Source organism: Antrostomus carolinensis, unplaced genomic scaffold, assembly GCF_000700745.2.
Source record: "Antrostomus carolinensis isolate BGI_N321 unplaced genomic scaffold, ASM70074v2 scaffold7930, whole genome shotgun sequence".
In the NCBI taxonomy this organism is placed as follows: domain Eukaryota; kingdom Metazoa; phylum Chordata; class Aves; order Caprimulgiformes; family Caprimulgidae; genus Antrostomus; species Antrostomus carolinensis.
This window is the reverse complement of record NW_010286423.1, coordinates 23,774-43,439: the sequence shown is the minus strand read 5'-3', so window position 1 is coordinate 43,439 and position 19,666 is coordinate 23,774. Positions and strand designations below refer to the sequence as shown.

At 36.0% G+C, this 19,666-nt stretch overlaps 1 protein-coding gene across 2 annotated transcripts in view; it reads right to left on the bottom strand.

The window, feature by feature from the left end:
• The window catches only part of WAC (WW domain containing adaptor with coiled-coil), a 60,866-nt gene that overhangs the window by 18,662 nt on the left and 22,538 nt on the right, over nucleotides 1-19,666 (bottom strand). The window contains exons 2-8 of one of the 2 annotated variants that reach the window (XM_010168803.1): nucleotides 18,886-18,992; nucleotides 18,009-18,124; nucleotides 17,418-17,530; nucleotides 15,635-15,943; nucleotides 5,751-5,996; nucleotides 3,602-3,724; nucleotides 2,407-2,555 (exon numbers count right to left, since the gene is read on the bottom strand). In XM_010168803.1, coding sequence (XP_010167105.1) covers nucleotides 2,407-2,555; nucleotides 3,602-3,724; nucleotides 5,751-5,996; nucleotides 15,635-15,943; nucleotides 17,418-17,530; nucleotides 18,009-18,124; nucleotides 18,886-18,992 — 1,163 coding nt within the window. The remainder of the gene's footprint in view (nucleotides 1-2,406; nucleotides 2,556-3,601; nucleotides 3,725-5,750; nucleotides 5,997-15,634; nucleotides 15,944-17,417; nucleotides 17,531-18,008; nucleotides 18,125-18,885; nucleotides 18,993-19,666) is intronic. The other variant, XM_010168878.1, reaches the window with a different exon arrangement.

The following is a 19,666-nucleotide window of genomic DNA, read 5'->3' as shown; positions in this document are numbered from 1 at the left end:
GCTGAACCAGAATTTGTTACTTCTGGCACTAACACACGATTCCTGTTGTTGATATTTCAACAGCTCTGTTGTTAACACTAGATTTGAGGAACACAAAAACCAATAAAAGTTCCTGCTGTCAAGTGTTACTACTAATTCTGTTTAACTGATCTGTGAAGCTACTTGAGGTACCTAGAAAACAGAAAGCTTTTAAGGTTATGATACCCTAGTCTAATAAGAGTTATAACTTCCTCACAGAGGGATGGCAGTGAAAACTTGCTGATATGTGCAATAAAACACAACAGTCCACCAGGATTAGTGACATTCTGAAGCAAAGACATTATAGCTTAGAATGAGTAACTCGGAAATTTACTTAACACTTTGACTGCAACCACACTATATGTGCTTCAAAAATAAACCAGATGTGCGCTCTCACCTCACTGTGGTGAAGTCTTAAGGAAAGATGGATTAAAATATAGTAATTTCAAAATGCATCACAGTGTGTTCATCAAAATCGAGACATTACCACTTTCAGAAGGATTTCTATATATTTATCAATAAAACACACAACACCCTACTTTGAAAATACCAGAGGCAAAACCCTGCATGCCAAGTCACTAACCACAGGCAATCGGTGAGCCCTGCATATCAGTGGAGATTCTCACATCAGACAAAGCATAAAATAACCAACACCTGTTTTGTTATTTTTTGAGGAGTGGTAGCCTTGCTGCAGTTACAACTTATACTGAACTCGGATCAACTCTTCTCAAACCTGCATTTCACCTTCAAGTTTACTGCTTCGACCAAAAACCTGAGGGAAGGCTCCTGTGTCCAAAAGCATATTCAATTATACAGCAGGTCTACCAAGAATGATTGTCCCTACTTATAACACTTGGCTCACCTTCACTTTCTCTTAAGGCATAGTTTATGTTACACCACCTACTCATAGGTACACTGCTGGCCTTTATAATGGGTGCAAGGCAGCAGCTTCAAGTTTGCCTGCACATCTCTAGCAGGATGATAAATACCTGTCCTGGTTTTGCTAGGACAGAGTTAATTTTTTTTCTTATTATCTGTTTGGCAAACAGATCTCATCCCAAAGTCTAGAGTCAAGCTTCTTACGCTGGTAAGATACTACATACACTGAGCAACACACGGGTAAGACTGGGTTAAAACCTGAGGGTCTCAATCTTAAAAGAAAGATCTGTACAATGAAGAGCCAGGACAACTTCCCATTGCATGACAACAGCAAACCTCTTGGAGAGGTCCAAACCCTCCTCGACAGACTTCCATTTCACACAGCCAAAACAACACTGTAAACTGCTAAATTTTTGGTTTTCTCAACTTGCCTAGAAGGCATAAGAGTGTTACGCTTTGCAGCTCTACCCACCACTACAAAACTATCTTGAATGGAAAAGGTTACTTTCCACTAGAGGGTGCAAATCAATAGCTGTGCCTTTAGTAACAAAATCCTCCTTCATAAGAGGTCCTTTAACCAAGCACTTCTTCCCACTGTTGCTCTTTAATAGGAATCACAAATCTTTAAACTAGGAAAAAGAAAAACCCTTAAGAAAAGGGGAAGTTTATCTTGAGTGCCTCTAATTACATCTACTTTCCCCATGTGTACACAGCAAAACAGAGGCTCTGATCTGCTGGGCAGAGAAATTCTATAAATAAATAAATAGTATCAGCTTCAACTATATTTATTCCTCAATATTGTGACTTGTAGGATATGGAACACTGAGCTCAGATTCTGCAAAAAGACATTTCTCTTCTGAAGAGTGACCCACTAGAGGGAACACACACACACACAAAAAAAAAGTAAAAAATGACAACTTTACGTTTTCTATTTCATCCTTAGGAAGAATCTTAGGACCTTATTTGTTAATTTCAATTAATGTTTCCTAGTCACTGATCCAATTAAGGAATTCTGAATGAATAGGGGTGAGGGGGTGGGGACAGAAAAGGATATCATGTTGTTGACCTTGTAAACACCTAGAACATCTCTAAATCAAATTTGAGACTACATCAAGTCAACTTCACTAAGAATTTATCTCAGATTCTAACAATATTTTATTCACTGAAGTCTAGAGAACTGTATCAGCTGTTGCCTTTGGAGTAAGGTTTTGCTTCCATTTAAATATGCTAAAATACTGATCTCTTGGTAATATCTCCAGACATCGTCTGAAGCAAGCACAAGATTTCCTTCAAGAACATAAAAGTGTACTAGAATCCTATGCTAGAGTTGTACTGCAAAAATGCAGCCAAGTAGTTGCTTCCAGTTGTTTTTGTTTCTATTGAGAAAGATAACATACATATTTTATCATCCTATATAGAACTGCTAGCACACAGACAGATAGCAGCAACGTTTAATATTACCTGTAGTGGTTTCTTGCTATAATATGGCATAAATCAAGAGGAGTTTACCTTCTGCTGTGATGATACCGGTGGCGTAGTCATCAAAGGTTTAAGTGGAACAGTGTTAGTCTGAGGCGTGCTTATTCTTGGAGATACATATGATCTTGGCGATGAGGCATCAGATGTTAAAGACATTGGAGACTGGTTAGATGGCTGAGCTGTAAAGAAAAAAAAGTTTGGTTTTGGGGGAGTTTTTTGGTAATAAAACCATATCCTATCTTAAATGTGAATTAGATTTTATTTTGATACTTTGCAGCATGCTGTATTAGATAATATGCAAACATATTCAACCTGAGACAGCTGGGGAGGTGAACAACTGGAACAATCAAATGTTCAACAACAATCCTAACTAAAGAACTGTATGTTTTGCAAACCCTCCACTTCTAAAACTTAAAGGGAGGGAGAAAGAGAAGAAGCTATCATACAGTGCTTTTTACACTTGGAGAGAATAAATGAATTTCACTTGTGATTCCTATTTTAGAGTGCTCAACTCTACTGAAAGAATGCATGAACAGTTTATCTAGAAACCTATTCACCCATTCTAGGCACCTACCAACAGAGCCCTGCCCATGTTTTAATTACTGGTTAAACATTAGTATTGGCATAATACTGCTTACCTACTCAATAACATGAGTTATTGCATTTATTGCTTTATTTTAAGTTTCTAGCTTTATTAAGTTACAAATCACAATGTAGTGAAGATATCTGAAGGAATATCTTGCCTGGAAGCTGAAAAATACTATTTACAGAAGACTTCCAAAAAAACCATCAGATAAATTCTTAAAAGAGAGTTTATTCTAAGGCCTCCCCCAAGAGACACAGTTGCAAAGAATTACAAGAAGGGTATTCAACCAAGGAGGGGTAGTGTTTTATATTGAACTCAAATAATGTCTAATTAAGGTTCAGAATAAATTGAGAGGGTCTCGTACATGTTTCACATTACTCATACAGAGTTAGTTAACATGCAAAGAAAATACCAAAAGGTGAGACAGAGGTGACACATTTACTTAGTTGCGTGCCAGCTTCCTGCTCGCCAAGTAACAATTTCTTATCCTATCTCTGGAAAAAATAAGTCATTTGACATCCTCTATACCAGATGACCAAAGGTACAACAAGAGATAGCTTCTACGAGTTTCAATTGTATCATTCTTTATAAAATGCAACGTTGACAGCTTTAGGTAAGTGAAAAGAAGACTCTGAATACCTTGCGTAGACAGTTGTGCAGCTTGAGAAATTAGGGAAGTGATATTGAAAGCAGATGGTCCAGCAGTAAGAATTTTATGGAGTATAGACTGCAGAGAGGCTTGCGTCACAGCTGCTGTTAGAACTAAAAACAAAAATGTAGTTTTACTGACAATTCCAGAACAACACTTTAAACTCTTCAAACTGGCTAAATACATTTAAGCCGCATTTTCTTTCTGATTTTGTTCCTATATCCCACAATAGACCAAAGAGCCCCCTGAACTATTTTTCAGTTACTTGAATTCAATTCATGAATGTGTGGCAGGTCTAACCAAGTCCTTTATTTAGTAGCTTTCTCTTTGAGACATATACTAAAACAATTATTTTAGAAAATAACTTTAACTCTTCAGCTTGATCTTATGGATCAATAATAATTCTTGTAAACACAGAGAACATTTTGTTCAATTTGTTATTGTAGTAAGCAAAATGTGTGGGTTGTTTTTTTATTTTGGGTTTTTTATTTTTAAACAAACAAACAAAAAAATCAGTATTGCTTCAACTCACTAAAAGAGATGGATGGGGCAGGGTGGGAAGACTTCCTGCTCAAGGAAAAAGAAAAGATCTTTCAAGTTAAAAATCCAGACACTCAGTGTTTCTTTTTTTTTTTTTTTTTTTTAAATCAGATTTTTTCTGGGTTCCGCTGTCCCGTCCCCCACTCCTCCAGTAAAAAATTAGTAATTTTCAACCAACTGCTTTAAAACTGTGCTACACAGGAAGTAGTACATCTTACAGTATAAGCCGATGAGACCCAGCCTCTGAACTCATCTTTTCAAAAAGGTCTACAGGCTCTGTGGGACATTTCCTGAGCATACGCTATCCATGCACAAGTCTGAAATAACTGACTCACCAGCACAACCACAGAATAACTCTGCATCGTGTGCACAGTAAGGGCAGTCCTGCTGCACCAGCTGGCATCACCCTGCCTGCATGGACCTGCCAGCCAGGCCCTCACACCATCAGAACAATACTAAACACTCTTGTTCCAAGACAGACACAGCTGCTGCTCAGATATGGCAAGAGAAAATGACTAGGAACTTAAATTGGCAGCTTTCTAATAACATACAATTGGAGTTTTGATTGGACCTTTAATTTTTAACACAACCAACCATGATACTCCTACTTTTTTAGTCCAACCTAGTGCACTACAGTTTTAAAAGTTTCTCCCTGAACAGGAAAAAACAATAATCTACTCACCTATTAGTAATGAATGAAGCCATAATATTTGCTGATTAAAAAGAAGTAAATTGACAGCTTTTCCTTATAAATAATCGTAACTTACATAATAGTAAAATTTTATGTAAAATTTTAGTATTTTGACTTTCATGATTTGCACTTTTAAAAAGTCAAAGATAACTAACTCTAAGCACTACATGTTCATGTTTTGCTTCCTATTTAAATCAGTGATCACTGCACAAGAAGTTCAAACAAGCAAATAAAAAAATCCTACGCTAATTTCTTCAGCAGTAACTTGCCACTTGCAGACACCACATTATATAAAACTAGATTCAAAATGCATCAACACTACCTGTTCTTGCAGTGAAAGGCACTATGGCTAGTTCTAATTTCTTCTAATGAAGCAGGCCAATGTGACAAAAATTTAAGGGATACACTGATTACATGCACAAAATTTAACTTGCTAGCAAAATAATAAAGATAGCAAAAAGTTATCTTTATTCAGAGAGGCTAACATATTCTGCTAAAGAATAAAAAGTTGACAGACAACAAGATTTAAGAATCCCTAGAAGTTTCAGTATTTGCAAACACATATTATAATAGCAGAACACACTACAGAAAACAAAGAACACTGCACAAAACAAAAGAACAAAAAGCTCTAACTCAATTTTGTGCAACAGATGAATGCTGATACAGCGATTAAGTAATCAGTCTCAATTAAGACTGCTCACATACATCAGCACTTATTAGCTTAACAACTTTAAACGCTACTTGGCTAATTTAAAAAGGTTTAACAGAAAAGCAAAACAAACCAAAAAACAATCTGCACTTTATCTAGGGATTCATTTATTCACTTTTTTTATAGCAAGGTTTGCATTTAGTATAGTATATCCAATGTGTGTAAGTAAGAGGTTACCTTAACTTTAAAGAATCCTTACCTTCATTGATTTTGGATATATCTACGCTAGAATTATTAAGCTGCAAGGTGGCTTGCAGAGCAGGCAGCAGCTGTCGAAGGAGATTTGGGTCCTGAAGTAATGGAGGAATTGGTGATTGTGGGACAGGTGAGACAGGAACTGTAGGAGCAGATGAAGCAGGCGCAGAAGTTGGATTCAGTCCAGAAGCAGAAGATGTAGAAGGAGTTGTGCAAGAATGGGACACAGACTTGTCCACAGATGCAGACTCTGAACAGGAGACAGACAGTAATTTTCATTTTTTCCCCAATATAACCTGACAACTTCTCACTAGTACAATATTCACATTAAATTCAGAAGATCAAATGCTTAATAATCATTGTAAGAAAAAAAATAAATGTGAAGATAATTGATAACTAGTGTAATTCATGCTATTGAATCTAATATTTATTAGGAACACAGATAGGCAAAAAAATTTTCCACTTCAAGATACTGGATTGAAAGCCGCCACTAATACAAATGGGACTTTTTTCCCCCCTAATTTTTAGGACAAACATGGGCCAAAAATTCCTTAGTGTTTTTTTATTTTACTGTGCATATACTCATATGCTATGTTTTTACTCATTATTGCAATCTTTCTTTGTAGAATATACTATGAACAAAAACCTTAATAGTCCATGGACTTTACAGAAAAACTAGTATCTTAAATTTGAGTGGAAGGTGTAAGCCACGCTCCATTTACTCAGAGATCAGACTACAAGATGCTACAAAATAAAGACTAAGTCTGTCATACACAATTGAGCTACACTGCTTAGGATTCACAGATAATGAGCTGTACTAGGAGTGTAAACCAAGAGCTGTTAACATCCCCACAGCAGAGTGGAAAAACATCTAAAAATATATCTTCTCATAATTAATTTTAAACTTGTCAGCTTCTCCTGAAGCATCAAGACCTATATCCTTTATTTTATTAATCTCATTTTAACAAATATCGACACTTACTACCCACAGAAATACTTAGTACTTAAATTCAATTATACTATATGGCCATTTGTTCTCATTCATGTGAGTTACTGAATTAATTTTAAACTTGACTTCCAGTTAACATGGACGCTTCTCCCCCATTCCAGCTCTCTGAGAAATTCCTCCAATGAAAGTATTTCCACTTACTACAGGTGTACTATTAGCCACCTCAAATATCCTTCCTTTAAAAAGCCTGGACCACTACATATCAATTTTACCTTCCCCTTCTCTCATCCCCATTAAACCCATCAGAGACCTCTGTCCCCAAACTGAGTCAAGACTAATGCCTCTATAGCACCAAAGAGGCTGGACCAAGAGTGGAAAGATGGATATGGGACACAAGATCTCACCCAAGATGCTGGCCCATAACAGTGAAGACCTGGATTTTAAACTCATCTCAAACAGGGCAGAGAATGTCAACCTGGTTACTCCACATTTCAGGCAAAGATCCAAAAGAAAGCTAAAATACCTGCCTGAGAAACTTTTTACTCCGAAGGTGTGTTTAGCAAAGAAGAAAAATGAAAAGGTCTTGTTTTATTTTATTACGTAAGAATAAAATGTTACAAAATATCTAAAAGCTTTTGTTTTCTGACAGCCTTAATTGCAACTTCTGAGACTAATTTCTAGAAGAACACCCCCCTCAAAAAAAAAAAAAATTACTGAAGTGAGTATCAATGCATAAGGCAAATCAGAAATCTCAGTGAAAAGAAAGGGGACGTCTGCTTCCATGCAGTTACAGCAGAAGTTCACAAACACTAAAAAACAAACCAACCAACCAAAACCCAAAACTTTTCCTGTCAAGTAGCTGAGAAATCTAAACTAGAAAAAAATGATGAAGAATCTAGACATATTTTGATGTTTCAGGCAAACTTCTAAAAAAGAGGTGGCCTTACAGGAGCTTTCATAAGGAGAACTTACAAAGGGACAAGAAGTGTTACAAAGACTGAAGAGGGGAAAAAAAAAAGCAGTTCCAAAACTGTTACATAGTTTTCAGTACCAAGTGACTAGGACAGTAGATTAGGAATCGGCCCCCTCTCCACTCCACTCCCTTAAAACAGCAAGTTATTGGTAAAAGTCTCTGTAATCTAAGTATTACATACAAAATCTTACATTATTTTTTCAAAGCAAACTTATTAAGACAACTGCAAGTCAAGACACATCAAGCAAACAAGAATCTTACCATACTAAACAAAAACATGTAAAGTTCAAACTGAACTTGGATCTCTAATAGTCCACATAAGGATGAGAGACACCAGCAGACAAAAGCAAGGGAATTCATCACAAGGGGGCATGTTAGTACCTGTATGTACAAGCCTCCTACTCTACTGTTTTGAGAAGCTTACAAAAAAACCCCCAAACACCCTAATTCAAAAACAAACAAACAAAACAAAAAACTAAAATGAAGCAACTACCAGCACTAATTTCAAAACATATTTAATGTAGTTAGGCTTCTGTTCACAATTGAATTGAGTTATTTTAAGCAAAGAAGCAACTCACTACTATATTATTAATTCGCATAAGCAATACCTGAGCTTTAAACCACACCACCATACCAAACAGCTGGAAGTATTTTTCACCCATGCTGCATTTTTGAACACAAAATAAACTAAATCAAAGGCAAACTCAAGCTAACAATGCAGTGAAGACCAGTTCTGGGTATTTACTAATTTCTTGAACAAAAGGAATCCAAATCTGTCATACAAAACCACTGAATCCCAAGAGGTCTGTAAAAGTACTTTAGACTGGGTGAGCTTCTCTGCCATAAAAATGCAAACTTAATTACATTAAAACAATGCAGTCCAGTTAATTCCTTCAGGCAATATGAAGACACTATTCTGTAGCTGTATTATTGCAGGTGGTTTAAGTATGTGTTAAAATATACCTGTGAAAGATTTTGTACAATCACCCAGATTAAGCACCTAGAGAAAGTGAGGTAAAAAAACGATTGTGTCTAACGCCAACACTGGGATCTTTCGAGATGGTTAACATCACAAAACCAACAATTCAACTGTTATGAAAGAATACATCTCTGACAATTACTGTCTACGCTACATTGGATCCTGACTCTGTGTTATTGAACATCATAGAGGATACAGAGTGCAATGAATGCTCAGAACATCGCTGTACTTCACAAATTAAGTAATTTAAGTTATTCACAGTGAAATAAAGAGTGTAAAATTGTTTCTTCCAAAAAGAATTATAAAAAAATATTTGTGGAAATACAAGTATTTCTCATTTGTATTAAGTAGCTTGAATGGCTATTTTCTTCTCTAGAAAGGGAAAATCCTTTGTGATGAAAACAAACACGCTCAAAAATACAGACTAGCTCTGTGTAATCACAACTTTCATTACCTGATTCAAACCGGCCTATCTTACTCCATGGGTTCCAGACTGGATACGTGATTTCACAGAAATAAATCCAAGAAATATCGCCAATAAAACAAAGTCTCTAAATATTTACACATCCATTTTTGTTTAACATACTCACAAAGGTTTTAAACTGGTTCAATTTACACTATACAGAAGTTGTAAGTTTTGCCTTCAAAGTTAGCACAACAAGTCAAAACGCCTAAAGACGAAATGTTGGTTTCACAAAAATCCTCAGATATCACTCCCTGCGGTATGGGCATTTCCCCTGCTTTTTACACAAACAGAAACAGAAACCTCTCACTCCCTCCTTTTCCTCCCTAATTCCCCTTTTCTGATCTGCTTTGAGAGACTGTTTCATTGTCTATTTTGCCACACAGTTTACTTTTCAACATTTAAACGCTATTTCCAAGTTTCTAAAACATTTACTAGGATTTTTTTTTAAATGCTTATCATTGTAAGAGGCTGTAATTCTTAAATGCATTTGAAGTCTCAATTGTCATGAAAAAGTCAAAATGAACACAGCATGCTGAGAAAAGTTAAAAATCTTCACAAATTTAAATCCTTCAGTTTTACAACTCTGATACACTGGTCTCTACACCTATGTCAACATAATTTCACATTCATTAACAAGGTAACTAGAGTATTATTGCAAAATAAGGCTTTTGATTACACAGCAGTCATTCATAAACCTAATTTGAACAATTAATACATCAGACTAATTTTGAACCAACAACTAAGGTTTTATAAACAGAAAATGCAAATTTGGTCTGTCTCTTATACAAAAAATATTCTTAAAGGAAAGATGATCAACTCTGCAAGGCCTGCAAAAGACTTGGGACTATGAAGTTGCATGCTATTGGACAGGGCAACTCTGCAGCCTCTTCATTGTCAACAACCATTTCCATACAAATGTTACCCAAATTACTCCAACCTCACACAGAATTTCAGCTATTACCATGAAAGTCCTAAGGAAAACTTTTTAAATTAAAAAAAGAAACAAAAAAACAACAGCAGACCATAGCCTGCTGCAATATTTTGAACTGTTGAAAACTTTGTTAATTAAAATTTACATTTTAGCTCCTCCTCTGAATAAATAAAACATTGGATTATTTTTTTGTCATTTAAAATATATTACTTTGCACCATTTTTCCCATGGTAAGCTAAGCACAATAAAGTTTCAACTTCTGGAGCTTTTAAGAGAACTTCTAAAAAAAAAAAAATCCATTCACTTCTTTGTGACAATATGAAAGTACAGTACGCTTTCTGACAATCATGTAAACAAGCTAATTAGCTACAGCCTACATATAGAACTACAATATGAAAGTACAGTACGCTTTCTGACAATCATGTAAACAAGCTAATTAGCTACAGCCTACAACTGAACAAGTTTCTAGACTGTTAACTTTAATCATATGGAAAAAAATAAGCAAGAAATAAAGCCATAGGAAAAAAAAAAAAAAAAAAAGGAGGAAAAAAGTAACCAGATGGCAAAAAACCCCCAAACTTAACTAGATGTGGAGAATAACTTAGTGTGAAGAACTATTAATTGATTTTTACATTAAAATAGAGCAGGAAAAAACCTTTTTATAATGAAAATAATTTTTGAAGACCACAGTGATTAGGAAAGAGCTTTCTATTCATAACCTGCTCTGCTGGAGGGAGTCTAACTTGTGATCACATCTTTTGGACAAGAAGAAGTCTGAGTCATCAGGCAGTATTCTCTATGACAAGAACCTGTATGACAAAGGTGCCCGTTTCACAAAGGGGTATCTGAACTGAAGTAAGCTGGAGGGTATTGCTAGCCCTAGAAACATCACGTCAAGTCAGAATGGAAATATTAGACTGCATATTTGCAAGCAGTGTGAGTTTTTTAATAATAAGGACAAGTAATTCTTTCAGAAAAAACAACACAGATCATTTTCAGCAGTTGCGCCACAACGTTCTTCAATAATAACCTAGGTACAAGAAGGCACACACTTTGCTTCTCAGTTTCAGGCTGTATATTAAAATGCTGCTGAATCCTGTTACCAATCCCTGCCCCTCAAAACAAGAACCTTTGCTCCTAAGCAAACAGGTGATCCACCAGTGACTCTCATTCTGAAAGGCAATTCTCAGCCTAGTATGTTACAGTGAAAATGGAGTTATTCAGACCAGGTTTAACGCAGGGTGGGTGAAAAACTAAGTGTTTTGACTGTCCAGCTACTCTGTTTCAAGTGCTCTTGACACCAGCACTCCTGCATCCCTGTTGTACCTCAGTCACCCCCTTCGATCTGCTGGAATTCTTGTTCCTAGTACTTGCTCTCCCCCTTCTCGCTCAGGGTGTACCGAGTTACGCAGGCACGTCAGTGTGACAGAGAAGTGAGTGGGGAAAAAATAAACAAAAAGAGGAAATGCATTTTTTTGTGCAATAACTTCCTCACAGTCCTCCTGACGACTAACTTACTAGTACTCCCTATACAACAAGTAGCTTTAAAATACTGATACATAAATATATGTATACATATGCATATATATAGCTTGCTCTTATTCTACTGCATATACAGACATCTGATTTATCTAAAAAAAAATTTTTTTAATGACACAGAAATTATCCATTACTGTTCACTGGATAATTCCCAAATTATCCATGTGATACTGTAATTTTTTTATGCCATTAAAAAAAAAAAAAAAACAGCACATTCAAAGTCCTTCAGATTCAACACTACAATATTTTACCCAATAACTCTATTGTGAGCCTGAGCTGTATCTTTGCTCTGCTAGCAACAGTCATCCACGTATGCCTTCCCAGTGTGCTCTGTGCGGGAGGAAAATTGTATTACAAAATTTTAAGCAATTCAATGCTTATTGCCCCATAAACCTCACCTCTGCTATACTGATTAAACAACTACCACCTAGAACTGCTAACTGAGCTGCTTCATTTACTGCTGATGATTAAGAATTGTAACACATTCATCTGCACAGAAGTACCTTAAGTGTATAGTCCACTAACTAAGTTCTCTGAGCAGTGACAGTCACATTTGCCTTTTTTACACAGTTCAGTTCTGACTTACTAAGGACCTTAAGCCACATCAAAATATATAAATATTTAAAAGCAATGAATTTTGTAAACACATTTGGCCAAATGAAACTATGGCAACAACAGTAACTGGGTTCTCAAATATGTTCAAACTATCTAAAACACAAAAAATTCTGCATTTTTCTCATTTGTATTACTCCAGTCTTAAAACTGAATGTTCTTATTTTATCTCTGCTGCCAAAATAAATGCAATAGCAATGCTCAGCAAACAAGTATAAAGTACTGAAAGAAACCTCTAACAGTCTCACTCGTGTAATTTTTTCTAACCACTATATGAATTGAGTAATATACTTAAAACTGCAAAACTCGGGCAAGGATGTAACGATACCCGAAGCAATGTTAATAACTGACTGCTAAAGACTAGCAAGTGTTACAAGTAAGAAAACCACAGGATGAGAAAAGGATGAGGAAGAAGCTCAGCTGTCACTGACCAACTACTTTAATCTGTCAGCCCCAGGATCACAACCCACCCAGCACTGCACTGGCCAGCTTCCTGAGTTTTGTCAGCAAAAAGTTCAGAGTATTGCTGCACTAGAAACACAAGTGCTGCCTGATGGGCCTCGAAGGAAAGGTGTGAGAAGTATCCTACAGACAGACACACTGTTAAGATAGAGACAATACAACATTTCATTCAGTAACTGAATTAGAAATAGGAAAATGCAAAGTTCCCTATAGATAAAGCAGCCAAAAAGTAGGAAAAGCAACCCCACACTTTACCTGCATAAAGCACTCACAGTGAGCACAAACAGAAGCAGCAGATTCTGACTGGAACATTCAAACCAAAGGGTAGAGGTCAAATAGTTCCCCAGGAACTCTCCACTACTGCCAGTCATTGAGGGCAGAGGACTACTCCTAACAGCTGAGCTATAGTTCAGCCAGGGATTTTATTCAATCTCCTTGTGGGACTACAACATACCCCTGCAGTAAAAGAGATTGAGCTGAAAAAAGTGTTGTTGTTGGTTTTTGTGGTTTTTTGTTGTTTTGTTTTTCACAACTATTACTGCATTTAAAAATACAAACTAAGAACAGAACTATTAACACAGCAGAACACGTATGCCAGCATAAGGCTGCCAGCAGCACACTGAGAAGAAGCAAGAACTCATCCAGGCAAGGAGTCCTGCACAAACTAGTCAGTCATTTGGACCAAGCTATTTTTATAAGCAAAAAAATACATCTTTATCTCTTTTTATAAAGAGAGAGGGATGGCACATCTAGCAAACAGAAAAAGATCACAGGCTGGTTGCTTTACTAGTGTAAAAATAAATCCTTCAAACTATTTTCCAGTTTTACAAAGATACGTTTAGAAGATTGTTTGAACTCAGTGTCTTAGAACAATTTTTTTTTTTTTTTAATTTTCTGTAACAGCTACAAACAAATACTTTTAGATACTGCATACCTATAGTACTACAGGTTCACAGGCACCTCTGGGGAAAATGAGTAACAGGAACAAACTATCCAAAAACACCCCAATGTAAAGCACTTCTTCCTTCCTTCTTTTAAATATAAATACATAAAATGCTACAGAAATTATACTGGTCAAATTCCTTATTAGAAAAATGCTAACATTCACAAAAAAAAAAGGTAAGACTATTGAAAATACTCTTTGACCTCTTATCATAATATAAGCTGCACTGAATTTTTCTGTTTTTGTAAGAATAGAGGTATTCAAGCAACATGTGAAAACTCCCATTGTCTGTTGTAAGTATTTCAAGTCTAACATTCATCTATTCTAATTCTTCAACTACTTTCTAACTTTCTGTAATCCACTGTCTGAAGCTTAGGAAGTATTATATTTGCTCACAATGAAGTGCCATGAAACACATACATCAAGAAGGCAAGAGTACTGCAGAGAATCTATTCATTTAACCCATATAAACTTTAAAATAAAATAATAAAAAAAAAAGGAATACAGAAATTAAGTGATTACTTAATATGGAACCATCCCTGGTAACACAGATTCTAAAATAAGATTTATAGCCTCAAGCCCGCCCTGTGTGATCATTTTCACTGTTTATACCCAATTCTATGTTCTCAAACAAATGTAAGAAATATCATACATTTGTAGCAGCTGTCACAACGGGAAATTCCTTCATTTGCAGTTAAGATTCCATTGATCAATTTAAGTGGAAGCAACTCATAACAGTATGCAGTAAAGCAGTGAAAGAATATACCTAGTTTGAAGTCCAATCACACACCAAACAGGAATGAAGTACATGCCAGAACTGAGTAATAATAAGGGTTTTCTTTAAGTATATTTTAAAGATACTAGTGAAAATAGAGAGGATACACTAAAGGAGAGAACAACTGACAGGGAAGTTTTGCACTGTCGTGTTTAAAAGTGCAAACAGCAATCAAACCATAGAAGCTGAACTGAAGCAGGTAACTGTGGCATTCAGTACAAGAACCACGCATGAATTAGGACACCTTCTTGCTTTACTGTGTAGAGCAGAAAAAGGCTTGCTGAAAATCTTCTGTTCCTCTGTAGTTTATAGTCAATATTCACATATCAGGTTGAGTGAACATCGCTCAAAGTGCCAAGAGAAACATACAAACTTTCTTTACATGCACAATTTTCTTACATTGCAGTATTTGTCAATATTTTAAATTAAAACCAGACATTTATATAAAAAATTACTCTTCCCCCTCCCATAGCCCCTCAAATAGAATTTTCTTATACTATGTTACTAAGAACTGGACTATACTAAAGTACCACACTACCACTAATTACACACATCTCCATTTTCACAATCGTCTTGAGCTCTTCTTCCCTAATAACGAAGTAAATCCAACTAAATATAGACTTTTGAAAGGTCACAAACAACACACAGTAAAGTCGATCATCGCTTGATGACTCTAAATGTCTCTGTTACATATTATACAGAAATACAAACTTTCAGCAGCTTTAGAACTGAAGATCCAGTATATCACAAGACAGATCAAAACAGAAGAATAGCTGTTACAGACATGTAGAAAACTCTGTTGCTTTCTGTAAGAATTGCACTTGTGTTTACTGAAAAGTTTGACACTGGCATTTCAAACTATAACAGCAGTACGTAAAATATAATGGTCCAAAATGACTCTCAGATGGTGTAACTAAATCTATGTTAAAACCTCAATAATGGCAAAGATCCAAACGACATGAGGGAGGACAAAAAATAAAATATGTCCTACTAAAATACGCCTTTCAAATTATAATTTGAAATTATAATTTGCAGAATAAGACAGTGAATAGCAAACACTGCAGTGTCAATTTGAAGTTGTGTAAAATATACCAAAAGTGGTTTAAGGGGAGATAAACACATCAAAACAGTAATCAGGTTCTAAGCACACACAATCACCAGAAAAAACACCTTTAAATTCTGGAACTAACATACTTTGAACAAGCAACACAAACGCAATGCATCATTTTAAATACTAGAAGGAATTTCATTAGACATACCTTTTCTCTCTGTTTTCTGTGCAGGGATGGAAGATGTGGATGTAGGCAGTTTTGATAAAGTGGATGCTCCATTAGCATCAAAGGATTTCTTTGGCTGGTGATCAGATTGTAGAGAAAATGGACTAGGAGGAACAGTGCTTGGGGTAGCAGTTGGATGAACCACTGGTTTGATGGGATGCTGTACTGGAGTAGAACTACTGTGAGTCTCTGCTCTTGGCAGTCTGTAGTCTCTGTCATTGTGCCTGCTTGTTTGAGATAAAATATTCTGTGGGAGCATACTACTGGCGTCACTGGAATGCTTCTCTTCCACTTTTTTCAGGATTCCCAAAGTAACGTTGCAATAAGAAAAAAAGATCAAATTAGAAACTTGTCTAAGATTGCAGTGACTTTGATTAATACAGCTGCACATCAACAACCAGAGCTGATTGAACTTATGATCAAAAAAAGCCTCCAGTAGATCAGCATCAAAAACGGCAAAATTTCATTTTACTCACTGATAAAATGCATTTTCTCTGACCTTTGCTTGATTTAGAGTTCCAGTTAAGCACTGTGTTCTGATGAAAGGCTGCTTTATAACAAGTGTTACAGTCAAGTTAACTTTTGAAGTATCCTAAAAAAATCTAAATCAAAATCTATTATTTCCATCTTATATTTAGCGTGAAGAGATAATTCATGCCACTTTTTTGTTCACTGAAAATCATGAACAGAGTATAATTTAACAGTTTCAAATTCTAGCCTTCAAAGAATTCCACTTCAAGTCACTTGAGTACTACTACAAAGAATTTACTTTCAATTGAATTAATTCAACATGACAATACATTAAATGAGTGACTAATCTGCATTTGTCACATGATCATAGACTTTAAAATATGCTACACAGGGAACATACCAAACAGAGTAATTCTTTTTATTGATTCCTAGATTTTCACCTGTTACAAAACAAACAGTTACTGCAATACGCATTTCTGATACCTTTTCGCAACGCACAGTCTGTTTTGGCATATGCAGTATGTTTCAGCATACACAGAAAAACAGTCCTTTACATATCTCTGCCTTGTCAAGTCCCAAGCAAGGGCGGGGGGTGCCGAGATCAAGACTTTGGCTTCTACTTTTAAACCACCCTCAGGGTGGTTTAAACTATCCTACAAATTGACCCAAACTACATCAGCATACAGAAAGAATCTCACAGTGCAACCATTTCCCAGAAAAATCTGACAAAGACTAAAGCTAGATATCAGGAAAAAACATACCAAGAAACAGAAATTCACAGTCTGGGAAAGGCTTTGCTAAGACCATTGTCATGGTAAAAATATGCTTTCAATAATGTACACAAGCCTCTGAAAACCCTGATATCATAATCTATTAAATTAGCTTATTATTTTCAGATGTGAAATCAATGTTTCAGAAGAGACTTCTGCATCTCTGTTTTTAAGCTCAGAATAGGACACTGACAGGTCTCAAGGATCATGACAGCCCAACTGTATCATAAACTCTGCAAGTTCTTTCAACTACTATCTATAAAGACAATTAAATTAGGCAGTCAAATCTGAAAAAAGGAGGAGTACCATGAAAAGCATTAAGCAAGTGTTGTACTAGTAAAAGCTCAAAGTAATTTTAAGAAATAACATTTGGGAGAGCTGTCTGTGCTTCTTTGGCCCTTTTATATAAAAAGGTGAGAAAAACAGCTATGGAAAAGGATTTTTTTTTTTTTTTTTTAAGTTTGGAAAAGAAGACAGTAATGCAAACAAGGCCATAATATATTACTATAAAAAAAACCACATACTTCCACTGGCAAACCCACTGGCAGCTGTCGCCTGCATCACCTCTCTTCTGTAATCCCTATCTTTTGGAAAACTGTTAACTGACATTTTGCTTGCTTCTTTTTGCCTTTGCTCTCTGAAGAAAAGAAAACACAAGTTAAGAAAGAACTTATATCATCTAATAATATAACACTTTCTATGGTTGAAGTTACATGAGATTAATTAAACTATTCTAAGAGCTTGCTGCTACAGATAGGACAGGCAAACTCCAGCCACTGCTTCCTTACACCAATGCTTGTCTAAGTTCACAATATACCAGTTCAGCTCGCTAACACTGAAGAAAAAAAAAAAAAAAAGACACCAGGAAAACCACCCAAAGAACAAAACAAATAAAACAAACCACCCCACCAAAACCCAAACCAATAATACTTCTCCCTCCTGCTCTGGATCATCAAGGGATAAAATAGGTGCCAGAGGTCATGGTAAGGGTAGGAACACAGCAGACTTGGAGCACAAGCTTTTATAGCAGTAATCTATTAGATAAGTTCAATTGCTCTTAAATGAGCTTAAGAATATTTGTTCTTTATACAATGAAAACAGACACACACACGTACCTTTCCAACCACTCTTTTGGTTTTTCCCATTGTGAAACCTCCGTTCGGCAGTTGTAGTAGTATTTTTTGCCTGAAGAGCTGATGTGTTCAGACCAATCATCCGCAGAATCGTAAGCCTTTAAAATACAAACATTGTTGGACAAAAGACTACTTGGGAGTTTTAATACACAAATTTAAAAGCTTCCACCATTTTTAAAACTACATGCTGTCCTCATATGCATCCATATCACCATTTCCTGTGTACATCATCTCTAAACGCCTATTTCAATTTGAAAGTTTCAAGATCTGCCCACTATGCTCCTGCTGTATTCTGCAACAGTTCTCTTTTTTATTCCCATCAACCCCAAAACAAAATCTAATAGTATGTTTAGTGGTATACAGTAATACCAATATTGATAACGTTAGTTTTCTTCCTCAAAAAAATATTATATTTTCAAAAATTTTCTATACTTCACAAATTTACCTCTTCTGTTTTCAGTGCAACTTTTAACAAGCACCACCTTAACTACTAGAACTCAGCTAATAGTGATTAAAATTCACAATGTGTAATGCATCTTAAATAAGGAAGATCATACCTTCCTCTAGTTTTACCAACAAAGTTCATGGAAAATATTTCTCTCTGTAACTACTTCATTTAAATAATCTAGTATTTTAAAATTCAAGACAGGTACCTCAAAGCTCTTATGGTTATCAATTAAAACAGTTTTATGACATATAACAAATGCAGCCTGGGTTTACAGAGTGTTTACAAAATACTGATGCTGGAAAACTCAATGAAGCAGGTAACATACATGTCATGTGTTTTAAACAAAATGATGAAAATATAGTGTGAATGAATGGGGTGACACAGGGATGTAGTACAATCACAAATACTCACTGCATCAGAAGTTTTGCTTGGATTATTGCTGGGATTAGAAGAATGTGAATTTGAACTATGAAGAGCACTGTGGTTATGTGAATTTTCTTGTGGAGAGTAACTGGTCCCTAGAGGAAAAAAAGAAATACTGTTCACCACATATGCTTGCAAAGAAATCAACCATTTGCATTCTAATGAGGTGGAAGGGTAAAGGAGAGGGGAGGAGAGAAGGCAAGTTGACCCCAGCCTGGACAACAGCATAGTTCAGATGCAGAAGTATTTCAGGAGACTATATGCATATTTCTTCTTCACACAGCAGAAAGCTCATTTTGCCTTTCTAGTTACAATAACGCAGCATGTCCCTCCGCTACTCCTACTCTCAAACTTCATTCCACTACAAACAAACAAGTAGTCTTTATATTTTTGTCAGCTGTAGAAGTCCTAACATGTCAATTCAGAACTTAGAGACCTTTTCTTCTCAACATTAAGTGAGAAAGTTTAAATCAGTTTATCAACAGCCTACACAGTTAGATAAACAAAACTGGGTCTTAAGTTCACTGGAGCAACGGTATTTTCTTAACCCTTTTGAGACTACTTGTAACAGGTTCTAGGTAATTATTTCTGTTCATGCATATGGGGTGCATTAAGAAGAGCGTGGCCAGCAGGTCGAGGGAGATTCTCCTCCCCCTCTACTCTGCCCTGGTGAGGCCACATCTGGAGTACTGCATCCAGTTCTGGGCTCCTCCGTTCAAGAAAGGCAGGGATCTTCTGGAGAGAGTCCAGTGGAGGCCAAAAAGATGAT